At 45.5% G+C, this 25,052-nt stretch overlaps 1 protein-coding gene across 2 annotated transcripts in view; it reads left to right on the top strand.

Annotated features, from left to right (window-relative positions):
• Positions 1 to 25,052, top strand: part of Scml4 (Scm polycomb group protein like 4) — a 94,928-nt gene that overhangs the window by 47,358 nt on the left and 22,518 nt on the right. The window contains exons 3-6 of one of the 2 annotated variants that reach the window (XM_021174730.3): positions 359 to 573; positions 12,729 to 12,858; positions 18,804 to 19,004; positions 23,110 to 23,304. In XM_021174730.3, coding sequence (XP_021030389.1) covers positions 418 to 573; positions 12,729 to 12,858; positions 18,804 to 19,004; positions 23,110 to 23,304 — 682 coding nt within the window. In that variant the 5' untranslated portion in view covers positions 359 to 417. Of the gene's footprint in view, positions 1 to 358; positions 574 to 10,349; positions 10,465 to 12,728; positions 12,859 to 18,803; positions 19,005 to 23,109; positions 23,305 to 25,052 lie in introns of those variants that run through there. The other variant, XM_085842801.1, reaches the window with a different exon arrangement.

The following is a 25,052-nucleotide window of genomic DNA, read 5'->3' on the forward strand; positions in this document are numbered from 1 at the left end:
AGATTATACTTCTATATTGTTGATATAATATAGTTTGTTTAGCATTAAACATTATTAATATAGAAAATCGTGCATAGTATTTAGATACGATTGTGATACTATTTTACTAGTCCAAAATTGAATTGAGACATGAAAGCATCCCGTCACTGGTGATGACCTCAGCTATCTCTAGATCCAGGAATCTATTGTCTTCTCCACCTAGCAGTACTGTAGCCTAGTTGTACCTGACTCACTTACATGGACCCCGTCTTCCTCCTGTAAGTGGTAGGTGTGCACAAATCACTATCAGATCTATGTGCTCTGAGACCAAGCGTACATTTCTAATTTTGTTTTTCTTTCTATCTGAACTAATTCCCAGGACCTCTCTTGCCTGTGTGTGGTTCGCCTCCTCACTCAGTAAGACTGGCACCAGCAGAGATGCAGACACAGAGGGTGCCAGGGAGGAAACGTGGCCGGCCTCCACTTCACTCCACACGGGTGCAGATGGCCGTCCATAACCTCTATTCTGCTTCTCCTGCCTCTGTGCCGGCAGTGACAATCCCGAAGAAGAGAGGACGGAAGCCCAGGTACAAGGTATGCCTCACCATCTCCTTATCCTGCATCGTGTTGGGCTGGGGCACTGGGGCTCGGGCACAGCTCTGCTGCAGAATGCCATGGAAGACAGGGGCCTGGGAAAACAGGCTGAGAAACACATCTCTCAATAGAGAATGTGATGGCAAGGTCTCATGGGGGCAACGAGGCAACAAGGCACACACAGCACACTGTTGTGTGCTTTTTTTTTTTTTTTAAACAAATGGAGAAACAAATCATAGCAGATGGGGAAGCTGTACATTGAGCAGATTTTAGGGCTGTTGCTAAACACATATTATTAAGCTTGCATCTAAATGAGAGTGTCGGGGGCTGAGCTGTCCCCTGACTATGATCAGCAGGGTGGCTCTTGAAGCTACTAGAATTTATCTGTGGTGAGGTTTTTGTTTTTGTTTTGTGGAAACAGTTGATATTCCTGACGCATTTAAAGTAATGTCATAAGTAGGCCAGGGTCAAAAGATGCAATGAAGCTTCCTGGACAGAGATTTAGCACAGGACTCCTGGGGTTTGGATTATAGTTTTCTGCTTATAAAAGATGCTGATGTCCAATTTGGCTGCCAAGAGGCAGATGCATAGCCATCAGAGTCCTGAGAGCATCGTAAGGACTAACAATATGGAGGGAGAAGCTATGGTGGGAAACAGATCTGATGATGTAACTCCAATCCTACAACCCCACCCAGGGGCCAGCCGCCATCTGTGACACTTTATGAAGGGAAAGCTAGAAGCTTGTTCTCTGCCAGCCTCTGGGCTCTAGAAGAAGAGCATCAATAGTTGTCTCCCACATAGTTTTCATGAAATGAAACTGGTGTCTCCATCTTGAGACCTGAATTCTGCAACCAAAATGCAAATTGGCAATTAACTCTCAAGTATTAGGAAAATGCCTGGAAATTATTTCAGGTCAGCAGAAAGAGCTTGTGAAAATCAGATAATGAATTCAACCTTTATCCTTCTCCTTCTTCGCAATCCTTTCAAATGCAAAAACACAGTCGTGGGGAAAAGGTTGTTGGTTATTCAAATTTACTTTAGTTTTCTTAACTTTTTTTGAGACGTCATTTTTTTTTTTATTTTATTGTATGAATGTTTGCTAGGTGTGTAGCATATGTGTACAATGCCTGAGGAGACCAGAAGAGGGCGTGGGATCCCCTAGGAGAGAAGTTACAGATGGTTGTGAACCACCACGATTGATCTTGGATCCTCTGTAAAAGCAACCAGTGCTCTTAATGGCTCAACCATCTTCCCAGCCCCTTATTTAATTTTTCAAAAAGTGTGTGTGTGTGTGTGTGTGTGTGTGTGTGTGTGTGTGTGTGCGCGTGCGCAAATGCTCACAGAGACCAGAGGCATTGGCGTCTCTTGAATTTGAGTTACAGCTGGTTGTGAGCCACCTCATGTGAGAGCTGGAAAGAGAATTTGGGTCCTTTGGGAAAGCAGTATGTGCTATGAACTGCTGAGCCTGTCTTTAGCACACAGTATTTTTTTTAAAAAGCTCTTCTTCATCAACTCTTCTATCAGGTCATTTTTCTGACAGGGAAACCTCTGTCAGGAAAGCTCATGGCAATATGGCTTTAGGATTGTGCATCTGGTCTCAGAAGCTAGCCTGGGTACTTGTGCCTGCTCAGCCGCCTACCTGTGCCATTGCTGGGGTCTGGGGATTGTGTTTGGGGGTGGGGGTGGGGGTGGGGGCTGGGGCAGAAGAGGCTTTGTGTTTCATAGACCCAAGGAGCAAGTTCAAGTTCCAAGAAAACATAGTAAAACTTCTCTGGCCTTCTTCCTGGTCCCCTGGGGTCTGTGACCCAAGAATGAAAATTACCAACAGACACAGTATTTCTTGGGCCAAGAGAAATAAATGGCAGCTCACCCACACGGAACAAACCTGACTTACTTTGCAAGTTTCCTACCTCCTTAAAGGGTTTTTTTTTTTTTTCAGTGTCCCTAACACTCAGGGACACCTCTCAGTGTCCCTGATATCAAGGACATCTCAGAGTAGAGCACAGCTTAGGTTTGCTGGCTGACACACAGACCCTGCACAAAGCTAACAATTCTGTTTCCACCTCTCGGTGAATTCCTTTCGTGGGAACAAGAGGCCACCTCTGGTTTTGAGCCTACTTCCTGAATAGCTAGGAAGATGCATGGACATTATCTCAGACCACGCCCCCCTGCAGACAACTCGGTAGGTCTTAAGCCTTGTGTCCTAGAAGAACAGTTCCTGTCTGTGTGACCCTGTCACCCATCAATGATGACAAAGGAAAAATAAGAACCACGTGAAAGTCTTTGTAAAGCTAAAATGATTTCCTCCAAAGAGTACCCTTTATTCTAAAATACATGCTGGTGAAAGGAAGTTTTTGAAGCACTGGTAATTTAAAAGGCTCTCAGTTGGCAAAAACAAAGTTGCTAACCAAACCTCGTCAGTTTTACTTCAGCGACACCCCATTTTACCATTAATGACAGGACTCTAATTGTAGAAATGCCAGCAAGTACATTGTACAGTCTCACTCCATTTACCAAATGGCCACCAATCTGGCAATTTTAACTCTCTGGGACACAGTCAGGGAGGCAGGAGTTGGTTTGGTTTTGCTTTGTTTTAAACTGACTAAGCACAGTAAGATCTTACGTGGTCTGGCCTTAATGATCGTGTATTTTATTACTAAAGAAAATGCTTCTTGGGCTTGGATACAGAGGTGCAGGTTCATATTCCTAGCTGTCTGGAGGCAGAAGGATTCTTGGAGTCTGAGAGTTTGAGATAAGTTTGGAATCAACAGTAGGAGATAGATAGATAGATAGATAGATAGATAGATAGATAGATAGATAGATAGATAAAATTGGAGTAGGGAGTGGATGTGTTAGAATGGGGAAGGGCTCCATGAGGAGGGGAGGGCAGAAGAGAAAGCAATTTGGGGCGAGCAGGATCCAAATGCATTAGACATGTATGAAATTGCTTAAGAATAAATAAAAAATTATTTGTCAAAGAAAGGAAGCTCTTCTATGCCCTGTACATTCACTGTAACCAGTCTTTGCAAGCTCAGTTCTGGCAGTGTCTACCCTTAGAGACAAAAAGGAAGGGATTTGCAGGGGGAAACACTGAAAAGGTAGCAATAACTTGATACAATCTGATAATATATTAACACAATGAACACAATGCAACAATATTACAAAATAGCAATATTGCTAATGGCATTGTAACAGTGATCAGCTGGTGATAATGAACAGTATGATTTTGAGTCTTTGTTGAGCTTTTATCTTAGAAATTCTGAGGATGTCTCTTCTGTGTCCTGGCCTGGGGCAGCTGATATCTCCCCAAGTGCCTCTGTTGGTCCCCTCTGTCCCTGCATAGGTAGCCGCTCTCTGAGAACCTACCTCACTTGCTTCTGGCCTTGAGCCTAGTTGGCAGTTGGATGTCTGAGTGCTTCTGAGACTGATGTTAACACGGGTCGGCTGTAGAAAAGGAAGGATCAAGCTGGAGGGCAGATGTCAGTCCCTTGGAGTTCACAGCCTCTGACCCATCCTGGACCATCTGGCTGAGTCTCTTATGGTATAGAGCCTGCTGCCATATTATTGAGGTCTACTCACCACTGAGCCTTGCTGTCCATTGTCACCTTGGGAAAGGACACAGATAATCTCTGAACCCATAGTTTCTAGAAAGAGCCATACTCTGTCATGTGACAGCATTCTTCGTTTCAAACGGAATATTTACCTCTTAGCATCTCAGTTGGGTCCTCAGCTCAGAAACCCTAGCAAGGGCAGCAGGCAAAGTCCCTTATATTCCATGACTAGGAAACACCTTGATCTCTGTAAGGATCCAGGAGGGGCTGCACTTCTGTCCTATAGATGCACTGACTTTACTATCTTCAAGTAGTGGGACCACCATCCTGTTTGTCAGGGCTATGACCTAAAAGCCAATTTGAAAACAAACAAACAACAACAGCATTATATTTCTTTGTGTGTCATCCACCACATAACGGCCATATTGCGACATGCTTGGAAGTTGAATCAGCATTTTGAAGTCTTTTCTCTTCATGTCCTTAAGTCTGTAAACCAATACAAGAAACCCGGTCAGAACTTGTAACATTTGCAAAGGTGCAGGTGACACTCTCCCTGTCCTGTCCACTCTGAGCCACCAACAAATGAACCAGAACATAGGGCAGGCAAAGTGAACCCATTTGAGAGTGATGGGTTTTAAGGACTTGTTACTTTTTAAGTATACTTAATTCAACCGTAAATCTATGCACTTCAAGCTTTAAACAGCAGCTGTGCTTAATTTCCATCTTAGTTTTCATTGCTATGACAAGACACAGTGACCACAGCAACTCTTATGAGGGAAAACATTTAACTGGGGCTGGCTTACAGTTTCAAAGGTTTAGACCATTATCATCATGGTGGCTCTCATGCAGGCAGACATGGTACTGCAGAGGTAGCTCAGAGTTCTACATCCGGAACCACAGGCAGAGCAAGAGAGGGAGAGACTGGGCCTGTACACAGCTATCAATTTACAGGCATTTCCGAAGACTGTATAGTCTCTTCCTGTGGACTAATATGAGCCAGTTCTTATGCTCTTCTTTCTGTGGAAGTGGCTAATTTTCCCTGTGAGTTTCATAGGATGTCATACAGCTGTAATCTCTCTAGTGCTTGCTCCACATATTAGACTGGATGTGAGAGGGGATCACAGAGGTAAGGTAGCATCCCCACTGAGCCACATCAGAAGCACCTAGCTACCTACTGTCAGTACCGCTGCTGCTGTTGATTTTGATCCTGTGACTGAGGTGGCTTGTGTCGAGTGCCCCACTGTAAACGGCACTGCCCCATTTCTACACTGCAGTACTTAGAAGGAATTCATTATGCACATCCTTAAAGACCTGGGCTCACCTTCTAGAGAAGATGTGGATGCTCTGCTCATGCAAGCTTTATCTGTTCCTCTTGCTTATTTACACTGCCAGACATTTACTTACAGTGGAAGGACTTGTGAGCATTTATTATGTATGTACTTAGTGCTATGATAAGTTACTACACTACCTCTCTGTTGCTCAGAGTGGTCCAGATCTGTGAGCTGGAAGCTCTTTCAGCCAGCACCTTGCTCCTTAAGATATGCCAATTGTTGGTTGTTTTTCTTAGTATCTTGTTATCGTATTTCCAGCTTATTCTGTACCTCCTCCCCATCTTAGTCTTGGGACCATCCGTTTTGGATAGAAGTCCCTACTCCTTTTCTTGAAGAATGACATGAGAAACCAACCTAGGAGCATTTTGTTTTATTTTGCCCATGAAAACAACCAAGATAACAAATTAATGTTAAAAATGCAAATCAAGAGTATCGAAAACAAACGGCCTGCAAGAGAAGAGTGTGTGCTGGTTTGAATGGATGCCCACATCCATTCAGACCACGGACAAGGTGCTCATATCTGTGTCCCGCTGTTTCTAGACTTTACTAAACTCACGGTGACTCCCTCTTAAATGTTAGATGTGCACTCGGACTGGCTGTTGCCCTCAGTCCTCATCCCTGCAAAGCAAGCACGTTGCTGCCTGAGCTCTCTCCAGCAGGCTATTTTTAGTTCTTTATATTAGACATTGAAACTTACATTTCTAGACACTAAGTAAATTTTGATCATATTTCATTCTCCTAAAAAAAGAAATCCCAAATTTAAAAGGGCATAGACTCCTTATGTGAGTCTAGTTTTGATTGCTGTAATAAAAGGTGGCAGCTGCATATAATTCATAAAGGAACGAGCTTTTGGTCTGGGGATATAGCTCAGTGGTAGAACATTTGTCTAGTGGGCATGATGCCCTGATTTCCATTCCTAATGTGTATATGAGCAGAGAGAGAGAGAGAGAGAGAGAGAGAGAGAGAGAGCTGGTTATAGACCTGGAAGCACAGGAACATGGTGGCTATGGTTTCCTGTGAGGCCTCCTGGTAGGAGATATCCCAGGAGCCTGTGCAGATGTGATCCGGAGCCATGAGTCACCTGGAGAAACAGAGGCTGGGATGGAGGCAGTCATACTTTCTTTGTTTTTGTTTGTTGTTGTTTTGAAACAGGGTCTCTCTATGTAGCCCTACCTGGTGCTGGATTAAAAATGCACGCTTCCATAACTGGCCAGTCACGCTACCTTTTAAAACAACCTGCCCTCGCAGAGATTAACTTACTTCATCAGCTAAAATCAATTCTTCCTCAAGGTGATACTCCCAAAGGCTTAACAACCGATTGAAGGTTCTTGTATCTCTTAATGTATTGAGAACTAGGATCGTAGCACATACACCTTTGGGAACAGACCCAGGCCACGGCACTGCCCAGTTTGTTTCAAAGTCCCAGCAGCTGTTGAGGTTGGTGTCTTAGACATGTGCTATTGCTATGAAGAGACACCACGACCACAACACTCCTATAGAAGAAAGCATTTAAAAACTGCTTACAGTTTCAGAGGGTTAGTCCATTATCAGCATGGTGGGAAGCATGGCAGCACACAGGCAGACATGGTGCTGGAGAAGGAGCTGGGACTTCTATATTCAAACCCTCAGGATGCACGAAGAGAGAGATTCTGGACTTGGAATTGGCCTTTTAAAACCTCAAAGCTCACCCCCAATGACACACTTCCTCCAACAAGGCCTGTCTTAGTTAGGGTTTACTGCTGTGAGCAAACACCATGACCAAGGCAACTCTTATAAGGGCAACGCTTAATTGGGGCTGGTTTACAGGTTCAGAGGTTCAGTCCATTATCATCAAGGTGGGAACATGGCAGTGTCCGGGCAGGCATGGTGCAGAAGGAGCTGAGAGTTCTACATCTTCATCTGAAGGCTGCTAGCAGAATACTGATTTCCAGGCAGCTAGGGTGATGCACCTACTCCAACAAGGCCACACCTCCTAATGCTTTCAGATAGCACCACTCACTAGTGACAAGCATTCAAATCTATGAGCCTGTGGGGGCCACTCTTGTGCAAACTACCACACAGGGTAAATAAGGAAGCTTTCCTCCCTCCCTCCCTCCCTCCCTCCCTCCCTCCCTCCCTCCCTCCCTCCCTCCCTCCTTCCCTCCCTCCCTCCTTCCTTCCTTCCTTCCTTCTGTTCTTTCTTTCTTCTTTTGGTTTTGGCTTTTTGAGACAGTGTTTCTCTGTGTAGCCATCCCTGGCCTCTCTGTCTTGGACTCACTCATAGATCTGCCTGCCTCTGGCTCCCGAGTGCCAGGATTAGCGGCGTGCACCACCACTGCCTGGCATAGGAAGCTTTTTCTTGTAACCAACTGCCAACTGACTCATCTGACCTCTGTGATTGCTCCACTTAGGCAGAAGTGGTGGGTGGAAATGGCAGCTATTATAATACTACTGCTTCTTTTGAAATGGGTTCAGTTGACAAATCTAACATTAATAAATAGATAAAATGAGCAAGCATGAGATGTTGGGGTTGTTATGTGGTTCACGGGTCTGAGATTTTCGTACTTATCATTATGGTCACCATCACCACCACCACCACCACCACCACCACCACCATCATCACCATCACCATCACCACCACCATCATCACCATCACCACCACCACCACCACCACCACCACCACCACCACCACCATCATCACCATCACCACCATCACCATCACCACCATCACCACCATCACCATCACCATCATCACCATCACCATCACCACCACCATCATCACCATCACCACCACCACCACCACCATCACCATCATCACCATCACCACCACCATCATCACCATCACCACCACCACCATCATCACCATTACCATCATCACCATCACCACCACCATCACCACCACCATCATCACCATCACCACCACCACCACCATCACCACCACCATCATCACCATCACCACCACCATCACCACCACCATCACCACCACCATCATCACCATCACCACCACCACCACCACCACCACCATCACCACCACCATCATCACCATCACCATCATCACCATCACCATCACCATCACCATCACCACCATCACCATCATCACCATCACCATCACCATCATCATCACCTGTAGCAGAATTTTCCCCAAATTAGTTTAAACAAGAAGCCTGTTATTGGACAGGGAAAAGGAAGGCAGAGCTAAGAGTTTTAGAGACAGAGACAGGGACAGGGAGGGAGAAGAAGGGAAGAAGAAGAGATAAGATCAAACCTATAGGAGAGGAAGAGGAGCCAGAACCACACAGTCTTGGGGGTCATAAATATTAGGGATTTCTTAGATGATTAAATAATAAGTAGGGTGTGTTTACCCCATCTAGGTGTGTAGCTTGTGCTTATATTAATTGAGTTTTGAGTTCATTGTGTGGGCGTTTTGTGGGTTGAGAATTTGCTAATATAAATCTGACTGATAAATTACAAGCCTCTAGAGTTTTGATTTTACTGGGGCTGGGAATGTGAGCAGAATCCGCAGAATCCGCAGCAAGAGAACCGTGAGATGGGCGGTGGCTGCATGGGGCTAACCATGGAGGTAACTAGGTTTCCGGGGCCAGAGAGTAGCCCACCATAGCGCGGAATGGTGCACTTTTAATATTTCCCCCGCAACAATCATCATCATCACCGTCATCGTTACATCACCATCATCATCAGTCATTCTAGGGAAGGAGCAAGGGAACTTCATGTAGATTTATTTGAAGACCACAAAGTAAATCGATTACAATTTGCCAATTCTGTTTTCTGATGGGTAGAATTGGATGTAGGTTGGGGGTTGTTGATGGAGAATTAGGAAAGCAGAACTGACTGGGTTTCTCCCAGAGCTTACTGCCCAAAGCCATTGGTCCCTCTCCCTCTGCCTCCCTCAAGCCAAGGAGAGTAGGAAAGCAATCTTAGAAAGGTCACCCGGGACTCTGAGTAATAAATAGGGCTGCTGCCTCATGAGAAGACAATTGAGGAAGCCAGAGTCACAGCAGTTTCCAGGGCTCTCATGTCCATCACCGAGGAGTCTTTGAAATTACTTTTCCGTCGTCATTCATTAGTGTGCTACTACATTCCGGGTCCTTTAAATGCTACACTCAGAATGTGATACCATCTCATCTGCTGAAAGTACGAGGCCCGGGCTTTGCTCCCACACAGCACCACTGGGCACCCACCATGCTTGCTGTGGTTGTGTTGGTCCTTTCAGATTTGTATCCACACCTTCCTCTGTCACCCCAGTGCCACATGCTGGACATGCTCCATCCCCCGACATCCCACTCCGGCTCATGAACATACAATCTCCTCCATCCTCCATGGTCCAGTGAGGAATTAGAAGTCTCAATCTAGTAAAGACGGTATGCAAGCGCCCACTCTCCCACGCCTGCACAGAGCCGTTAGGTGATGGCGGCTATCATCCAAGCCAGCACTGAGCACAACCTTGCCTCTGCAGCGCCTGTGCAGACCCCTGGAGGTTGCCGGTTATCATCCAGTTTATGTTTCTCTCTCGTGGTGCCTCAACATCAGCATTAAAACTTATCTTTCCCATCCCAAACCAAAAAAGAACAAAAGGAGTCTTTTAAACTGTTTTTAAGAATGCTTTAAATTGCTGGGTGTTGTTGTTGTTCATCCCAGCATTTGAGAGGCAGAGGCAGGAGATCTCTGAGTTGAAGACCAGCTAGGTCTACACAACAAGTTCCAAGACAGCCAGGGTGACACTGAGAAACCATATCTTGAAAAAAAATTTTTTTAAACGGTGATGAAAACTTTCGTATAACATGAAATTAAGTTGCAAGTATTTTCAAGCTCAAGTTAGAATCATATTGTGCAACTGAGCTCTAGAGATGTCAAAAGTGAAGCTCTGGCCTCTTTTCTCCCTCCAGCCACAGCCACTGCGACCCCTGTGCCCTTCTCTCTATGCATTTGACTTCTGACTACTGTAAATGGTGATCCTGTAAAGCTGGGTGCCCAGAAGTTCCTTTCAGAGCACCTTCAGTTCCTTCCTTCGAGTAGGTGATGTGTGGCTGGGCTGTATGGTGGTTCTAGTTTGGATTTTCAAAAGAACTAGCTTCCTAGTTTCCATGGTGACTATACAATCCTACCACCCATATACAAGCTTTCTGGTTTCCCCACAAACTTGCCAACATTCTATCTTTTGTTTTTTTCTTTTGACAGTGTCTGCCCCAAGCCTGTAAGGTGGCACCTAATTGTAGGGTAAATCTTTTCACTTCACAATTCCCCATTGCTGTGGATAGTTCTCTGTACCCTCCAAGACAAAACACCAATAAATAGCTGGTTTTGTTTTCTGATTCACATACCTTCCCCACCCCCTCATCAATTCATAAGTCTTTCCAATAGGAAAATTAAATTTTTCAGTGCATCTGAGGATGGTGGAGCACACCTATAACCCAAGCCTTCCTGAACTGACCCTCGGAGCCAGTTGGAACTTCTATTTACCCAGATACATTTCCACCTTCTAAACAAGTCCAGAAACCTCCATCAGTGCTCCCCCATCCCCACATCCTGTGTCCCCACCCCATCTCCCACCGCCCCATTTGCTCTAGGTTGGCATTCCTTCACCTCCTGCCTGGAAGCCCCTTTTCAGCATGGGGAACCAGAAAGAGTAAGTGTTACCTGCCTGTTTAAGGAGCTCAGGGTAATAGATAGCTGAGGCCTGTATGTCCTCCAAAGCTAAGCCCAAACTCACTTCTTCACCCTTCTAGCCTCTCTCTGGTCTCCTTTCTCCTGCCTCAGGACCTCGGCGCTTGATGCCCTCACTGCCAGGAGTATTCTTCCCCTAGACAACTGAATTGCTTGTTCAATCCAATCTTTATGAAAGTGACCCAAACCATTCTGTTTTAAAGTTTCACAAAGCACACCTCCTCAGCTATTTTTCAGACTCCTCTCCTCATTGCCAGTACTGGCTTGTCTCACTTCTAACATTCTATAGCATATATTTTATGCTCATTGCCTCTCCTGGCCTGTTACAGCACTACCTTCATGAGGGTAATTTTTTGTTTGTTCCTGGTTGTATCACAAACAGGTCTGGCTTGGAACAGGATAATACATATCTGTAGAATGACTAAGTGAGTAGATAGAGTATAAGGCTTATAATGATTTGAATAAGAATGACCCCCCCACACACAGGCCCATATGTTCAGTGCTTAGTCACCAGTGAGTGGAACTGTTTGGGAAGGATTAGGAGGTGTGGCCTTGTTGGAGTGGGTGTGGCTTATTGGCTGTCACTGAGAATGGACTTTAAGGTTTCAAAAGCCCAGGCTAGGCCCAGTGTCTCTGTCTGCTGCCTGCAGATGATACTGTAAAGCTCTCAACTACTGCTCCAGCAGCATGCCAGCCTGCATCCTGCCATGATGACAATGGACCCTCTAAAACTGTAAGCAGTCCTCAATGAAATGCTTTCCTTTATAGGAGTTGCCTTGGTCACGGTATCTTCTCACAGAAAGTCTTCTGAAACACCTGCTGCCTGGGGCCCCACTCTTATAAAGTGACTGAATTCTTCTGGGGTAGGCTCCCTGCATAAATCACTGGTGAAAAGGAGAAGCTAATGACTTATTCCACCTTCAAATGGTATCCAGCATCTGTCCCCACTTACCCTCCACTGTTGTCCGTTACTCTGATCTAACCTAGTGCCAGGTGCAGAGTGACTTATTGGCCCAATGTCTCTGCCTTGTCTTCACCAGTTCCATTATTGTAAACACCATCTTCTCACATGAAGTTTCGGGGAGACCCTCACAGTGGTGGCTACTCCTTCCGATTCCCATCTGCATTGTCTGATGGTTTGCTACAGGAAGTCACTGCTGAACAGGTAGTCTGAAATCTGGAGAGAGCTCATGCTGTGAGCTCATCAGAGAATGGGAACAGCACCATGGTCTATCTCCTGGTGGATACAGGGAGAGCCTACAGCTGGGATTCTACCTAGCACAGAGCTATGGGCTGAGCACTGCCCTGCAGTCTGTGTTCTAGTCTTGGGAGCTTGTGTGTCTTAACTGTTCATGCCTCTCTGTGTTCCTACACCCGTTGCCTGGTGCTGTCATTTCCTGGGTAGTGTCAATGTAAGGGTACAGAGCTCTCCTCTGAGGATAATCCAAATACAAATTTTGAACATGAACTTGAATCTGAAGCTCTGTTCCCAAAGCTAAGGAGTAGGAAGGTGCAGGAGTGTGAAGGTGTAGAGTTAGCAGGCAGCCAGGATGGTCAGGGTGGTATAGAGAGCATTTTTAGCCACTTGCTGATTGAACTGACTCTCCTGCAGATCAAGTCTCCAGTGCTTATGACTCCCTTGGCCCTGTCACCTCCACGGAGTACCCCGGAACCCGATCTCAGCTCCATCCCTCAGGATGCAGCCACCATTCCCAGCCTGGTGGTCCCAGAGGCTCTCACAGGTATGTCTGCCAGAGGACTTCTAGGTGGCAGTGATCCTAGAGTAACAGGGCGTCCTTTCATCTAATGGTTACTTTATGAATCTAAGAGTTTCTCTGAGGTACTTATTTCACTGGGTGTGATGACACATGCCTTTAATCCCAGGAGGCAAAGGCAGGCTGACATCTGAGTTTAGGGCCAGCCTGGTCTACAGAATGAGTTCCAGGATAGTCAGGGCTACAGAGAGAAACCCTGTTTCTGAAAAGAAAATATAAAGAGTGAAAGAAAGAAAAGAAAAGAAGAGAAGAGAAAAGGAAAGGAAAGAAAAGAAAGGAAAGGAAAAAGAAAAAGAAGAAGGAAAAGAAGAACAAAAATTTCCTGAGATAGCTCAAAGAAAGATATGACACAGTAGCAGATAGGCCAGCCCCCATTCTCTGAAAGCACACATTGCTTTGCCATGCAGTTCAGGTATTAAAACCTTTGTTTTCTGGCTGGTAAGGTGGCTCAGAGTTAAGAACACTGGCTGCTCCTTTAGAGGTCCTGAGTACAATTCCCAGCACCCTCATGGTGTCTCATGACCATCTCTAAAGGGATCTGATGTCCTCTTCTGGCATGCAGGTGGACATGCAGACAGAGCACTCCTACGTTAAAAAACAAAACAAAAGCAAAACAAACAAACAAACCCTTTGTTTTCTGTGGATGTTGTGAATGACAGGTTCAGCTGGTTATTGTGGTGTGTGCACATGAGAGCAGTGGCTAGGTCCGAGTGTACTCACTTGAGTGTGCACCAGAATGTGTCCATTCTGCACTTGTAATTCCAGTAGCTACCATATCCTCTAACCCAGTCGGTGTAACACATATCCCAATCCCCCGTCCCTGTCTCTCTCATGATGATGTATCAGCCAACCAACAACTTCATCTTGTAACAATAGTTAGATGGCTATAAAGGCGTGGGCGCACGCGTGTGCGCTCACACACACCCACCCACACACCACCCCTCATCATAACTTCAGTCCTTGCTCCCACCCACTACATCCTCTAGCCTTTTAGCCCCTCCCACTATAGTATAAAGACTAAACCCATTAGCAAGGCTGAGGAAGCACTTCCAGGTTCTGAGCCCCACCCCCAGCCCATGATTCCACTCTCCAGGGGCTGACCATGGCATCTTGGCTTGTTCTCTTCCTCTGTTTGGAACGAGCTTCCTGCTGCCTCACACTCAGCTCAGACATACTCTCCAGAAAGCTCAGCGACGCCTGCATGAGCAATCCTGCCTCTTGGATCTTTACCGCACGGTGGTCTCACCTCGGCATCTGAGAACTGAACATTGGAGATGAGGGGAAGAGCAGGCAGCCTTGGAGAAACACGCAGGAACTCTTGCGTTCAGGGGGCATTGTGTCCAGGTTCCACAGTGCAGCCCTGAGCCATTCTCCTAGCACTTCAGTTGCTTCTTGAGCAAAGCCATAACCACGCCCAGCTCGGGTTTGCTTGAGCGCATGGGAAGTGCCTGCCTGCTGTCACTGTCTAACTGTCCCAAAGCCTTGCTGGTGACCCCTAAAGTCCTTAGCACACACTCCCCTCCCGCCCCCTCCCCCCCGACAGTGACCTCTGAGGAGAAACTCTTAACGTGGAAGGACAAACACTTAAGAGAAGCCACTGAAGTAGGGAAGATAATATGATTCCTGTTATTAACATTCCGTTTTACTTTACTCTCATAGAACGTCTACTTCTCAAATCTATTTTACCCCATCAACAATCCTCGCGAGGCAGAGCCTTACTATGCCCCTGGAAGGGGAGAAAATAGCATTTCCACCTTACTTTGCAGATAGTTTTTCTCAGGAGACAAGCTAGGAAACTCTACATCTGCTAAGGATCTGGCATTGGGAACAGAGAAGAAATCGGGCTTTTTAAGTAGGTCACGATAACATTATTGTTACTTTTAAATCTTCAAGCAGCTGGCCTGACAGTAGAGGACAAGGCGCATTATGTCAGAACAGTCTGGAGTCAGGCTGACCTGTTGGGCAATTACTGTCAAATTACAGGTGAATAGTTGTGAGTGGGCACATACGCTGTGTTCTTGGAACACAAGTAAGTTGAACTTGTATCTGCTGACGTCTTGTATCAGAGTCCCTCGACCAACCGACTGTTATACTAATATTATTTATTATTATATACATAAATATATATACAATAAATATAATTATTATTTACATAATAACAATTAGTATTCCATTGGGCAATCTTCTCAGTAGAAATATTTTCTCTAAAAAGAACTTACGGTGATCCCTGAGATGGCTTAGTGGGCAAAGGTGCTTGCTGACAACATGACCCACAGAGAACATATCCCCTTAAGCTGTTTTCTGATGTCCACATGTGTGCACCATAGTGTGCCTGATATAAACACACACACACACACACACACACACACACACACGTAAGAAATGATGCGTGAGGTTTCCTCTTTTTATTGTAAAATTCATTACACTCCCCCCCCACCGTGGTCTTCTGAAAATTTATTGAACCCAGAAAATCAGTTTAGGACACAGGATTCCAGAATCACAGGATCACAGAGACAGCTTGACTCTGAGGAGTTCTGACTCAACCAGGATCACAGGAAGGACAAGCTACAGTCAGATATAGCCAGGGCAGGTAGCACAAGTGATAATCAGAGGATGAGAGGCAAAAATATAAGAACATAAGCAACAGAAGCCAAGGTTACTTGGCATCATCAGAACCCAATTCTCCCACTGTAGCAAGTCCTGGATATACCGGAAAAGCAAGATTCAGATCTAAAATCACTCCTCATGATGATGATAGAGGACTTTAAGAAGGACATAAATAACTCACTTAAAGAAATACAGGAGAACACAGGTAAACAGCTAGAAACCCTTAAAGAGGAAACACAAAAATCCCTTAAAGATTTACAGGAAAACACAATCAAACAGGTGAAGGGAATGAACAAAACCATCCAGGATCTAAAAATGGAATTAGAAGCAATAAAGAAATCATGAAGGGAGACAACCCTGGAGTTAGAAAACCTAGGAAAGAGATCAGGAGTCATAGATGTGAGCATCATCAACAGAATACAAGATATAGAAGAGAGGATCTCAGGTGCAGAAGATACCTTAGAAAACATTGACACAACAGTCAAAGAAAACACAAAAAGCAAAAAGCTCCTAACTCAAAACATCCAGGAAATCCAGGACACAATGAGAAGACCAAACCTAAGGATAATAGGTATAGAAGAGAGTGAAGATTCCCCACTTAAAGGGCCAGAAAATATCTTCAACAAAATTATAGAAGAAAACTTCCCTAACCTAGAGAAAGAGATGCCCATGAACATATAAGCTACAGAACTCCAAGTAGACTGGATCAGAAAAGAAATTCCTTCTGTCACATAATAATCAAAACACCAAATGCACAAAACAAAGAAAGAATTTTAAAAACAGTAAGGGGGAAAGGTCAAGTAACATATAAAGGCAGACCTATCAGAATTACACCAGACTTCTCACCAGAGACTATGAAAGCCAGAAGATCCTAGACAGATATCATATAGACCCCAAGAGAACACAAATGCCATCCCAGGCTACTATACCCAGCAAAACTTTCAATTACCACAGATGGAAAAAACAAGGTATTCCATGACAAAACCAAACTTATACAATATCTTTCCACAAATCCAGCCCTACAAAGGATAATAGCTGGAAAACACCAACACAAGGAGTGAAACTACACCCTAGAAAAAGCAAGAAAGTAAACTTTCAACAAACCCACACAAATGTAATTCCACCTCTAACAACAAAAATAACAGGAAGTAACAATCACTTTTCCTTAAGATTTCTTAATGTGAAAATTAATATTACCAACATCTCCTAACCGATTGAAATTCAAAAATATGAGGAATTAGAAATTTGTTGGCTGTCATCTAGTGGTCTCTCTAATTTGGCAATTGGAGAAATAGGTCCAACATTGTACAATTCATATACACTTTCTGCTTGTTTGTACATGACAGGGTCTTGCTGTGTACCACATAATGGTCTTGAAATCATGCTTCTCCTATCTCAGTCTCTCTATTAGTAGGATTGTTTATTTGATGTTTCTACACTATATTATGGTATTCAGAACAGCTTACATATTTCAAAATTATTTATACAGCCAAAAGAAACATAGACAATTAATTTGAGAGGTGACTTGTAAGAGAACAGCAAAGAGTGAGGCTGAAGGTTTTGCTTGATATTTATAATTATTGTATCAATTTTGAAGAAGAGGACCTTATAAGTTACTCTTTTTCTGAGATGAATGCTTTTCAAAGTCATCACAGCCAGTGAACTAGAATCTTACCCTCACCTAACGTCTGTGCCACCCTCCAAGCACAACCATTGTTCATTGAAACAGTTGATGAATGACTTCATGGAAAGACCATCTTAGCACACACACCATTTCTTAAATGAATGTAACCTGTTCCTTGTGGGCTGAGAATGACAACAATCACTCAAGGCAAATAGCTTTGACCATAGCAAGAAATCTGTACCCAAATAATCGTGCCTACAATTCATTCCTCGGCACAGCAGAACTGTCAACTCTTAGCTTAGCTACAATGGAGGTAAAATCCTTTGGTGATGTGAGGGACATTGAAGTACAGCCTTATTATAATGAACTCCAATGTCTAAAAATTGTTCTTATTTTGGGTTTGTACCACAGTAAGAGCCATAATTTTAAAACTCTACTAAAACCAAAACAAAACAAAACAAACAAACAAACGAAAAGACTTTATCTACTTATGTTCATTTAATAACATGTCCATCATTTTATGATTAGTATAAAAATATATATTGTGTTGAATATAATAAAAAAATTAGTTCTAAAAAAATAATTACAGTTCTAGTAACACTGTAGTTTTCTTCAATATGTTTTGCAAGCTGCATGGTTTATTATTAATTTTTGAACTGTCATTCTTTAATTTGAGTTGTCTTCAAATTAATTTTATGCATTTTTGTCAGTCTCCTGAACGCTGCTTGATGTTTAAGGATCTCTCTGTTGAACCAATGGTCAGAGTAATATATCGTTTATGAATTTTGATGTTTGGCATCAATAAACTTTCAAAATATATAAAAAAAGGAAAATCAGCTTAGAGGCATTCTGACACTTTTCTATAGATTTATGTTATATAAATGTAATACTTACCTATAAAATATACATAATACATTAACAGTTAAAATGTCAATGAACACAATTTATGTTCAAAATTTCACAATGAGATATATTATTTTATTAAATAGTTACAAGTGTGAGGAATTTGGGGCTCGAGAGGTGGCTCGGTGGTTAAGAGTTTGATGTTTTGTGCAGAGGAACTGGGTTCAGTTCCCCGCACCCACGTGGTGGCTTACAACAGTCTGTAATTCCAGTTCCAGAGGGACATAGACTGAATGCACATGGGACATAGACCTACACAGAGGCAAACACACGCATGCGCATACAGCGACAATAGGTCTGGAATTACTGATGGTTTTCGACCATTATTTTCTGGAATTATAAATAGCAGTCCCACTGGAACCTCATACTGCTCCTAGAGGGAGCAGTGTCACAACAGGCTTCTTATTGGTGCAAGTTCACAGAGAAATAGCCAGCTTTTCTTGGAGGAGGAAAGAGATGTTGTCTTGTACCTACTCAGATGTATATAAAGGTATTTTCTTTATATACATTGCCCATAAGGGCCATAGTAGTCATCTTCCGTTCAGTTTTACAGTTATGGGAGACTCAGCTCTCCCTCTGCCCACTGCCCGAGGTCGCCTCTAGAGCAAGCTCAGGCAGTTGGACCATGCAGCTTCATAGCCTTTTTCCAGTCTTACACGTAGGTGAGGATCAGTCACGTGTCTGCCCTTGGCGGCTTTCCCAAGGCCTGGGCCTACGTCGCCTGCAGACCTGATGTACGTGCAATGCATCTCACATCTGGTATCCTCTGTGCCCACAGTATGCCTCTACATAAACAAACAGGCCGATGCGGGGCCGTACCTGGAGAGAAGGAAGCTACAGCAGCTTCCGGAGTGCCTGGGACCCGAGCGGCCCGCCACCGTCCTGCAGCAGGCGGTGCAAGCATGCATCGATTGTGCACACCAGCCGAGGCTGGTCTTCTCCCTCGTCAAGCAGGGATACCGAGGCGAGCTGGTGTCAGGTAAGGTCGGGGGTTGTGGGAAGGATGCCAGGGGTCTCTCTGCAGCCATCCCCGAGTGGGGACAGTGGGTGTGTCCAGGGTTTGTCTTTTACCTGCTGGGCTCCAGGTACTCTGTGAACTTGTGAACAGAATGTAACCCTTAGGACCACTTGAGGGACAGCTACCAGGATTGACCTCCTGGGTCCTTACCCTTGACTCGTTTTTCCCGTCCTGTTTTCCAACACTGTTCCTCTGCCTTCAGACGTATCCACAACTCAGCCCGACCATAGTAGACGTTGGAATTAAATCACACGTGTCCTTTGCCCCTACGTCAAAGTGAAAGCCCACATGATTACAGGGCCCGTAGGCCTATGTGAGATGCTTCTAGTTCCCCTTCCAACTCTGGGTCGTTTCTCTCTCATCCTGTGTTTAGCTCAGGTTAGATGGCTCCTCTGCTGGTCTTCCTCATCTTTCAACTATTCTCACACCCAGGACCTTTGCGCTTGCTGTTCTCATCTTCTGGAATACCTTACCCTGGTGGGGTACCTTCCTGCATGCTCCTGGACACCCTTTAGGGTTCCTCCTCAAAGGTGGCCTTATCACAGTCCTTTCTTCTCCTGACCTTGGTCTGAATATCAGGTTTCCTTTATCACTTTTTCTCAGCCCTCCCTCACTACCATGGAGTGAAAAAGAAATCTTACAATTTCAACCTATGGGGGAGCAGGGACATACCTCTTGAAACAGGGTTTCCGCCCTGACCTGCCAGCTTCCAGAGGAACAACTTTGCCTGTGCAGTGGGAGGCGCAGGGTGCAGAGTCCTGACTCTAGAATTGTTTGCCTCTCTACCCCACACTATATAACTGTTGTCACTGCCCGGGTCACCAGGTTTTGCACTACTGAGGATATGTTGGAGAGTTAGGGTCATATTTTCTCTGGTTCAGCATTGTGGCTATGACCTTCCTTAACACCAGGAAAAAGGCAGATTTCCTGGCAATGGGCTGTAGGCTCAGCAAGGGGAAGCAGCCATGGAAATGCTTGCCTGGGATCCCAGAACTACAGAGGCAGAGACAGGAGTATCTTGAGTTTCAGGCCAGTGTGTCCTACACAGAGCATTCTAAGACATCTGTGCTACATTGTTACAAAAACAGAAGGAAAGAGATAAAAGGATGAGGGGAGGGGGGAAGGGAGGCAAATGGAGGGGGAGAGGAACCTTGGCTAAGTCCAAGTGGCTAAGTTTGGCTCAGGGGATATCTAAGGGTTTCAGCAGATAGGAGGACCGGAGGACATGTGATCAAGGGAGCGGGGAGAAGCAAGTCTAGGAGTTGTCCTGAAATTCCTCCTGGAGTTCCTCTGCTGCTCCACCTCTACCTTCCACGTGAGCCACCTTCTTTACCCCATCTCCTTTCCTTGCTGCACAGCACATCTCAAGGCAGATCTGGGGCTAAGGAAGGTCCCTTGTTCATTCTTCACATTGCCACCTGCCTATAGTCCCCGACCCTGAGCTGGAAGACTGGTCCTGAGCCTGGCTTTTCTGCTCTTCCCTCTCTGTGGCCTCAGGGCCTTGGCACTGAGAGAAGTGAGACCAGAATGGATGCCATTTGGTGTTCTGATTGGCTGAGGGTATTCCCAGGAAGCCAGAGTGGACTGTTTTCCCTGACATCTTGGAGATGTTATAGCATTGATCCAACACCTCTTGCCTCCACCCTGAGCCCATGGAGTGTGGGGCAGCTTCTCATGTTATAGTTGTCAATGGAGGTTCAACAAGGCCATAGGACAGCATCAACGTGGCCCCGAGAGAGGTGACTCAGGAGAGACAGTCAGGTGCCCACTCTGCACTTAGAAGCTGATCTTCAGGGCATCGCTCCCCGAACACTCCACAACACAGCACCCAGAATTTGTTCATATGGCTACTGGCAGAGTCAGGAGGAACCTAAAGGCTAGAAGAAGGTGCCTGGATCCTGATGCTCTTAAGAGATGAAGGGAGCAGCATCACAGAGCCCCACCATCCCTCCCAGAATTTATGAACTCCGTAGTTCTACAACCTCTCCAAAGAGGTGGGAGCCCCACCATGCCTGCAGTCCCATGAATATTCATAGAACAAATGCATGATGTAATGGATAGGCCCGGGGTCCTCAGATGCTCGGAGCAAGTTTCTGTATCACTAAGCCTTTTAAGGACAGAGAGGGCTTGCAGAGTTCTAGGATAGAATGATGACAGCCCTGCAGCTGGCCCCTGGATCGGAGCCATGTGGAGTTTTAAATAAAAGGCACATGGAAGCCACATGAACTGAGAAACCCAGCCCAGGTCTTTCCCCAGCCTTCCTTCCTGTCCTCACGGATGGTCAGGAGGCCTGAGAGAAAATGAGTGCTGAAGAAGGCCTTTCAGAACTGAAAAGCGCTACACGCAAGAACAGGCTCTTCTGATGTCTGGTTTTAATAAAAACTAGCTATGGTAGCCCTGCCATCTGCCAGCCTGAGGGGATATAACGCAAACCAGGAGGCTGCCTGCCTGCAGTTGCTCTGAGTGGGGGAAACCCAGGTCAAAGCAGGATGTCCTTTCTGAGGTGTCTTTGTCTGTCCCTCACCCTGGAGCTGGTGTGCAGTTCTAAGAGGGCTGTGAGCGAGAGCCAGGATGAAATCTTCTCAGTGCCTCAGGAAAGTGATGCTGCTTTCTATCCATAGCTGGGACCCAGCATTGCTATAGAGAGGTTGTTTTTAAGACCTGGGTTGCTGCTCTGTGTTACTTTGTGAGTTTTACTCCCTAACAGTAGAGAGGAGAGAGACAAGGATGGGGGGAGGGGGATTAGGAAAATCCCTGAATCTCACTTCTTTCCTTTTGCTTCATCTTTGACCATGGGTACTAACAAACTACAACCAACCTCCCTAAATGACCACCACCCACCAACGCTGCCATTCATGGCCCTCTAATTTATGTACCCTCTGAAAATTTCCCAGAATTCCAAATGTCACACAACTGCAGAAACTATCTGTGGCTGGCAAAGACACGCTTCTGCTAGAGCACGAGGAAAATCGTAGTCAGCTGCTGCAGACAGTGTGAAGCAGCCCCATATCCCTTACACCTGGATTAAAATTTAAGCACATTCTTATATTTTCTCGCTTTAAAAAGAAAACAGAATCTCATAATTCTCAAAATGTCACTTTAGACCCTTTTAAAGACTCTACTCTTCAGGGCTTCCCATGCAGCCCCTTGGGGGTCCTCTGGTAACAAGTGGGGTGTAGAACTGGAGTTTCGAGGGTGAACTCGGGTGTCTGTATCTGTCTCCTCCCTCAGACATGGATAAAGAGAGACCCTGGAATAATCACAAAGTGTTGAACTGAAGGGAGACTGGAGTCAACCCCAGCAGAGCTCTCAAAAACTGAAAGCCAGGACAGTCTGAGGGACAAAATAAATGCATAGTATCTGACAACCCAGGGCAAAAAGCCTGTGTCCAGGAATCACACTGAGTGTAATAAATGACAGGATAAAGAATAAATGTGGTGAGATGGGACAAAGATGGGGGAAAAGATGACTTTTTCTGGCCGAAGAATTGTATGTGATTTGTGGAATTTGCCCCTATTCCAGTCAGGAAGTATTGCCAAACACTCCCTCCACCCTTGGGTACAGGCAAACTCAGTGGCTGGGTCCAGGGACCAGAATATGGAGACCAGGGTTGAAGGGTGTGGAGCTCATTGGTTCCACCAAGCATGGAAGGTTCACACCCCCGAAGAGCCTGTGGGTTCACCATGGCTCCTGTCAGCTGTGCAGGGAAGTCTCTGTAGTCTAATGTCTTTCCTGTCCCCAGTCCTGTGTCTCCAGCCGTGAGAAAGAATATCAGACTAAAGCAAATGGAGGAGCAACAGGTCTCGCGATATCTGAGCAGACTTAGTCAGAGCTGCCATGGCCGTGAGAAGGGAGGAGAGGCTGACAGGTTATCACAGACCAAAGAGACAGGGGGATGTGGCAGCTGAGGCAGCTTGCTGTCCTGGGCGGGGCCTTAGACGGGAAATGGCGTGGGTGGGCGAGACTTCCAGTGTGATTCAGTACAGCCCACTTACAAATAAAAGAGAACGGACTGCCTTGCTCCCTCCCAGTGTCCAGCTGTCAGCTGCTATCTCTGCTTTTCCAGTCTCTGCTTCCTTCGATGGAAAGCAGCACTTGAGGAGTCTGCCTGTGGTGAACAGTGTGGGCTACGTCCTCCGCTTCCTGACCAAACTGTGCCGCAGCCTCCTGTGTGACAACCTCTTCAGCCACCTGCCTTTTCCCGGGAGCATCGGTGCCTCTGACAAGGCACAGGAGAGAGAGGATGGGAGGACTGAGTCAGGTAAGGCAGAGGGGTTTTGTCTGCTGCAGATGCTGTCTCCCAAGGTGGGCAGGTGAGATAGCTGCTGGGCAGTGCTGCCGTCCTAGAGAGGCCCAGGCCTGTCTCTCTAGGCTGTTTGGAACGTTGTGGTCCAGACTATTCCCATCCTATGCAGCCGAGAAATGTGGTCTCTCCAGCTCCTGAGAGCCGACAGTCTATCTCTGTGGCATGTGTGCATAGAATTTAGACTGTAAGAACACGTCACATCTGCTCTATCCTTGAGTGGGAGTGATTTTCTTCCACCTACTGTAAGGAAACGCTGGGTAATTAATTGTTCATTGTTGCAGAGTTGTTGAAGGTCTCTGAAACCATCTGCAGGTCTGTGCTCACAGACTTAGAGCAGAATAAAAATGACTACGGGTCAGAGCTGGTGTACTGGTAACGTATCACTCAGGGAGCGGAGGCAGGAGGATGGTGAATTGGAAGCAAACCTGGACTACACAGTGATGTTGTCTTTAAAACGAATGAATGAATGAATGAATGAATGGCTATATCTCAATTGCTAGAGGAGAATAAGAAGGACTCATTTAGACCCTTTGAGTAGGGTTTCTTGGATCCTATCAGGAAGGAGCCTTGCCTACAGCTTTGTTTTGATCCCATTTAGACCTTGGAAGATGGAAGAAATTTGGCCTTTCCTATAAAAACGTAGCCGACTATGCTTACTGTAGGCAGACGCCAAATACCTCTGTGCATTTCTTCATGTCTCTAGGTGAGCTACAAAAGGCCCTCTCAATCCTCTAGACCTGTACTTCCTACATTAAACAAGAAATCAGAGCTGTGGATAGAGTATCCTTTCTGTTACCTCCAAACCATAATGTACTCAGAAATGCATAGTTAATTTTCTACAAGATCTTGGCATGAGACTAGCAGAGATACATGGCTTCATTTCTCAAACCCTTGACTTGTTGCACTCATCAAACAGAGACTCAGAGGACATGGCTAGGAAGACACAATTCATGCTTCCTACTGCGCTGGAAGTCTGTTCTCTGGAGCCAGCTCTTCCCCAACTATGGATGAAATTTAGGACAAATCTTGGCACTTTTCCTAGTTCCTTTCATGTTACAAAATATTCTTATTTAACAACTAATGTGTTTGGATTGGTGAGATAGCTAACTCAGTTTCCCTATGATGTTGCCAGTTTCCAAGTCACTTGCCTGCAGTGGTGAAGGTGGGCGTGGCTGGCTTCTTTCATCAACCCTTGGCCCCTCCCATTGATTTCAGAACACTTCATAGCAGCTTGGGGGGTGAGGAAAGAAAAGAGTCCACTGGTCTTAACTTGACAGACCCTGCTATATACAGGGTGACATTGTGTTCTCTGTTTCTGGCAAGTGTTTGAAGCTGATTATCATCTGTGGGCTTTTGAATGGTCACCTTGCCATCTGTCACCCATGAGCTCCTTGATATGGACAAATATTTGCTGCTTTTTTTCTAGGTAGTTATGTATATTGCCTTTAAGGATCAACTCTAGTCAGTCTCTCTCTCTCTCTCTCTCTCTCTCTCTCTTTCTCTCTTCGATTCTGGGGCATCATGGCCATGACTTGAACATGTGGGTAAGTATTAAGCGCCCCCAGCTCAGCCCATGGCTTTTTGAGATAAGGTCTAGAACTGATGGTCCTCCTGACTCCTGTGTGGTGAGGTTTCAGGAGAGTGCCAGGCTCACACCTGTCCTCTGGCACGGACCTGTTTCTTGAGAAACACACATTCTTTGT

Source organism: Mus caroli, unplaced genomic scaffold (assembly GCF_978045245.1).
Source record: "Mus caroli unplaced genomic scaffold, Mus_caroli_1 scaffold_9, whole genome shotgun sequence".
NCBI lineage: Eukaryota > Metazoa > Chordata > Mammalia > Rodentia > Muridae > Mus > Mus caroli.